General features: G+C 59.0%; 1 protein-coding gene across 1 annotated transcript in view; it reads right to left on the bottom strand.

Moving 5' to 3' along the window:
- The window catches only part of VOLCADRAFT_107267 (uncharacterized protein), a gene marked incomplete at both ends in the record, with an annotated part of 4,899 nt that extends 3,904 nt beyond the window's left edge, over positions 1-995 (bottom strand). Inside the window, 2 exons of the mRNA XM_002956430.1 lie at positions 23-127; positions 885-995. Coding sequence (XP_002956476.1) covers positions 23-127; positions 885-995 — 216 coding nt within the window. The remainder of the gene's footprint in view (positions 1-22; positions 128-884) is intronic.
- Between the last annotated feature and the right edge of the window lie 4,691 nt (positions 996-5,686).

Raw genomic sequence — 5,686 nt, 5'->3', positions numbered from 1 at the left:
CTCCCCCCTCCCGTCCGCTCACCCGCATGACACTGATCCTACCCAGCAGCTGCAGCACCTCGAAATCGGCCGAGTCAAAGAAGCCTGGACCAATCTCACGAAGCACACGCTCCTCCAGCTGCTGAGACTGAGGGACACCGGGAAGAGGGGGTGCGAGGTGGAGGAGGAGGAGAAAGCGGTGGGCCCGGGCGGAGCTCCTGGGAGCCCCAGTAGCTTGCGGCCGAGCGCGGGTGGTAGGTGACGGTGGCGGTGGCGGTGGCGCGGGTGATTGAGCGCGGGGTCAGATGCAGAGACGTACGCGGGGCAGGAGGAGGAGAAGGTGGAAATCCTGGGCGTATGGCTGGGCAAGGAATTTGCCCGTACACCATTCCCGGCATAGGATGAGGATGAGGAGGAGGATGATGATGAGGAGGAGGAGAGAAAAGACTGGAAAGCGGGAGCCGTTGTCTTCCCGGTCCCCTCCCCAGTTTCCCTGCCGCCGTACTGGGTACATGCACATGTCTACGGCAGTGAAAACCCCCCTTCCCCTGGATAAGTGAAATCGCCCACGTAGCCTTCTGCAAACTTGTGGCTTCCACCAGGGGCTACACACAAGTGAAAGGAGGTTTGAAGAGCTCTGGGCTGAAGGGGTGTGCGTGTACCGCTAGTCGCTAGTTACTTTGTGTATGAGGAGGTCGGGGTAGCGTTGGCAGGCAACGGGCTGGGCTGGGCTAGGTGGGGTCGGGACGGCTGTTTGCTGTGCGGGCCAACAAACACAGCAGCAGTAGCAGCAGTCGCACCACCAAAGATTGAGGACAGGGTTCCAAACGCATGCCGGGGCCATCAGCTTCGTGATTTTACCACTCGCGCCGTCGCAATCACCGCGGGCGCGCAAGCACGCACACCTGCAGACCGAACACGCCACTTCTTGTCACATCGTCAAAGCCGTCGTAGCTCTTGCGTAGTTCTTCGTCACCGATCGATGCACGGACCTTAGCAGCCTGTTGGCTGAGCATTCGGGCGAGCGCGTCGATGTCGCCCGAACCCGAGGTGTCGTCATCACCGGCAAGACTTCGGACTGGTCGTAAAGCAGGACTACTAATAACGTTGAGCCTCGACTTGTAAGCGAGCCAAGCACGAGCTACCGAAGCGCGAGGCTGGTGCCGCTTGCGTGCGCCCGGGAGGTTTGGAAAGTCGTAACTAAGGAGCATGGTGATGTATGAGAAACGTGGCCATATAAAAATCTAAATGACTTGCATTATAAAAGAAGGCAAACTATCTCGAAATCCAACTGCCCTTCGCTATTAGCGACTCCTACCATATGTACCACAACTTGTCACATCCCAAGACAACTGTTTTCATAAACCGGCAATCCAAGCCTTTCTGATATTTAACGAGGTGTAAATGCTTACTGAGCAACACCACAAGTTTAAGTCGCCTGACTACAGCCGTCGTACACAAATAAGAAATGTGCAATACACTGCTGAGGGTGTATTTCCAGTGCAGATTAAGGCCAGGGATTAAGGTCCCGCTATTCCCGGCTAATCCCCGGCTAATCCCTGGCAATTATTAAGGCCTGGGATTAGCGTGGGATTAAGGCCGTACAAAGGGCGATGCACATTTCTTGATGCGATCTCGAAGCTAATACTACCAGTTCTGAATTGCTTTGGATTAGCACAGGGATTAACACTAATCTATGGCCTTAATCCGCACTGGAAATACACCTCGAGTGTCCTAAAGGTGCGCCAATTAGGTAGTCGCATCCATATCGCCTCAGTTGATGACGATACGACTTTGGGTAGGGTTCTGGAGCAATTTCTACTACGGAGCAGACAACTTCGTGACACCCTATGTACCGCGAATTACATTTCAGTAGCATCAGTGTCTTCGCTGGATGACATGGTTTAATTCGACAGCGGCAGTTGCCCTCGATACACGCAATTGCTCAGTGCCTATGCTTTAATATATTGGTTCTTCTTCCTTTTCGATTTGCTGTTCACAACTTGGTTGTGGGTTCGACCTCACTGAGCAGCATGGCATGGACATTGCTTAAACGTCATCGCGTGATCCGTACTCACTACTAACTTATTGTGGGGAAGGCCATTGCGTCTGCGACCACACTCCCGCGGTACCCAAACCCTTCAAAGACAACTCCGATCAGCCATTTGGCTGTTAGTGGGAGGGCGGGTGGGCCGCTCGCACGGCAATCGAGTAGAGAGTACGAAATAACCTAATGCAGTCATCGTCAACAGAAAACGTAGGCCTCCAGCCTCACGCCGACTCTCTTACCTACATTCATATTTACTACCTCGTTCCCAAGACTCCGCCGCGTTGCCTCTAGTTCGGCTCGTGCCACAGGTAACTTCGCTCGTCGCTACTTTGCCATTCACCTTCGCCTCCACCCAGCCTCTGCTTCTCCACAGAAGCGGCGACCTCCTTCGCCGTTGTTGCGCCTCGTCTATGCGACTCCTCCTCATCCGACTGTGTCTTCTGCCTACCCGGTGCGCGCCCCCTCTCTCTGCGCATCCGTTTCTCCGGCCCTCTCTTACGGTTGCCTACCTTACTGCAGGACTCTCCCCTTGCCTGTCCGGTGCCGGGTAGGCTTTCCTTGCCTCCCTCGGCCCTACTTGGGGCGCCCCTCCCTGGCTCGTCAACTACCTTACTTCCGTCCGTTCCTGCCCCTCGGGGGCCCAACCCCTCCGCCCTTTCCGTGGGCCCGATGCCCGCTCTGGACTTATCTCACGCCCCCGGCCTCTCTGATGCTGCCCCCCCGGTAGGCTTGCCCCTGCGCCTGGGTCCTGTCTCTTCTCTCCGTCGCGCTTACCTCTCTTACCTTCTTCTGCCCTCCAGGCACTGCCGGAGCCTACTCTGCCTCAAATCTTGGCCGCGCGCGTCCGCCCCACTTCCTTACCCTCTGCCGTACTGGACCCACCTTCCAGCCGCCAGCTTTATACCGTCGCCCTCGCGAAGGCCACCACCGTCTGCGACAACTCGCTGGCCCGCGAAACCATTGCCCGTCAGGAAGCTGCCGGTCGGGACCTCTCTGCCTGGCTGGCCTCCCTGCCTCATGGCCATACCCTGCTATCCTGCACCGATGACGACCTACTCGTCTACCTGGAGGCGCACTGGCTCCCCAACCGCCGTGTGGACGACCCGAGCCCCAACACCGTCAACAATCATCTGGGTCTACTCTCCGGACTGTTTAACCGCTTAGGCCGTGGCAGCACTTACGACCGTGAAACCGGCATCGGCAACCCCTGCTGCTCCAGCGCCTTGTCCTCCTACAAGACTGGCTATGGTTGTCTCGCCGCCGACCGTGGCTATGAGGAGCAAGCCGCCGTACCACTCAGCCCTGGCGACTTCACCACCCTCATGGACCACCTCTGGTCTGGCTTCCAGGCATCCACCACCTCCCTGACCCGGCTGCTGCTACTACGCGACCTGCTGTGCTGCCAATTTATGTGGCACACCAGCTACCGCGGCCACGACACCGGCAAACTGCGGCTACGTGACTTCCGTGACCCGCGGGGTGGGGGTCCTTTCCGTGGGTTTCCCCTACCTCTGCCGGACCCGTTTGGTGCCTACCCCTCGCTTTCCTTACGGATCGAACAACTCGGGACCAAAACCTCCAAGGGGCGTCGAGCCCCCCCTTTGGAACTGCGCCCTGACCCTTCTCCACGACATTGCTTCATCCGCACCCTCGCCCTCTATTGGCAGCTGTGCCATGCCCCCGACGCCCCCCCAGGGTCTGCAATCTCCGACTACCTCTTCCGTCCCACTGACCGGGGTCACCAACGCTTCGTTGAGCGTCCGTTTTCCAGCAGCACGTTAGCCATGCGCGTGGGCAAACACCTGGAGGAGGCTGGTGTCTACGTCGGGCAAACCCCTCATGGGTTTCGTCGTGGTACTATCCAGGCCACGCAGGCCGCTGGCGCTTCCCGCGCGGAGCTCCACGCATTCTCCCAAATTCGCAGCGCTCAAGTCCTGGAGCGTTATACCGACGCCTCTCGGCCCACTCGAGTCCCTCGCGGCTCCGGTCCCAGATCCTAGCTTCCGCCTCCTGCTGGTGCTGCCCCTCTTGGCCCTGGCGCTCACATCGTGGCTCGTCTTCCTCCCCTCTCCCCACACATCGACGGGCGGGTGGGTGGGTTCTGACTTGCGCTTGCTTGCACGGTTGCCTGGCGAACTAGCGTTGTCTGGATTCAGCGCTTTGTTCCCAGCTAATCTTTGTAACGCACTACCGTATCAGTCACTGTCCCCTGGCCAATTCCGGTCTGCTCCTCCCGCGCCGCACTTGCCGTACTGCACTACAGGACGAGCACTTAATCAACATGCATTGCTTAAACGTCATCGCGTGATCCGTACTCACTACTAACTTATTGTGGGGAAGGCCATTGCGTCTGCGACCACACTCCCGCGGTACCCAAACCCTTCAAAGACAACTCCGATCAGCCCCAACACACACCGCGGAGCGGTCTCTCCCCCACACACATACCTCCCAGGTGTTAACCCTAGGTCCTCCCGTCCCCCGGCTCTTCCGTCCCTTGCCTCTACCATAGCACATACACAGCCTGTACTCGGTATCGGGGCGTCATAGGGCCCCTTTTTGCGGCGTTGGGCACTTGTGGTCCAGGGATGAAGAGCTCCCTGTGGGCCAGGGTCATCTGCGCTCTGATGGGCAGCGTCCTTAGGATAGCCATCCATGCGCGTGGCCAGACAGGGAGGATCAGTACACAATCGGGCCGCTCCTCCGCCACCTTGCGCAGCACTCTTGCCACGGCACTGAACGGGGGGTTAATGTACAGCAGGGGCCGAACAGTTTCCCCTCCTTCCAGGCGTCCCCACCCCGGAGAACCCCAATCCTGGGCGAAAGCGTCTACTCCTTTGACTCCCGGGCACCAGTTGGCCGCAAAGAAACTACCTGGCACCTTCGTGGTGTGCGCGTCCGCGAAAACGTCCAGAGACGGGCTGCGGCCGTGAACGCAGGGGTGCTCCCACAGCTTTGCGTAGACGGTCGGGTTCAGCATCCACTGTGATCCATCTTCGTATTTGCTGAGCGCGTCTGCCTGCTGTTGCTGCTCCCGGCTGCGTGGGTACCACACCACTGAAATGTCTGTGTCCGTATCGGTGCAGAGGCGGTGGATCTCCGCCACTATGGGCAGGCAAGCGATGTTGCCTTTCATTCCAACCATGCAGAATTCCGCCGGTTGGCTGTCCGTCTGGTATTGCACCGTCCGGCCGTACAACAGGTTCGGTGCCTGCTCTCGCAACCAGTGCAAGCTGTACAGCAGCGCCCGCAGTTCTCTTTCTGTGCTGCTAAAGTCATTCCGCTGCAGCCGCTGGGTTTCCTGGGCTTTGAAGGGCACGAGCATGCGGCTGTTGGCACCCAGTTCTTCCCCAGGTAAGAAGGCTGCGAAGGCCCTGTCCGAGGCGTCCCCGACTAGCTCCGTCGTCAGTCGTAGGGCTGGTCCTTTCCGCCAAGTGGCTGTCCCGTTGCGCCTGTCAAGCAGCTCCATGAACAAGCCTGCCTGGCGTAACACCTCCGCCGGGTCCCAAACCTCTTCGTCCCACGCCACACCCCGGGCTACGCGCCACACCATCCGCGCATACAGAGGTGCCGTGGTGACGGCGGGCGTCATGGCGATGATTTTGCCGGCCACCTGCGCCACCTGCCGCGCTGTTAGCCGCTCGCCTTCGAGCTGTGTAA

Source organism: Volvox carteri (assembly GCF_000143455.1).
Source record: "Volvox carteri f. nagariensis unplaced genomic scaffold VOLCAscaffold_61, whole genome shotgun sequence".
Lineage (NCBI taxonomy): Eukaryota > Viridiplantae > Chlorophyta > Chlorophyceae > Chlamydomonadales > Volvocaceae > Volvox > Volvox carteri.
This window is presented reverse-complemented; position numbering and strand designations above follow the sequence as displayed.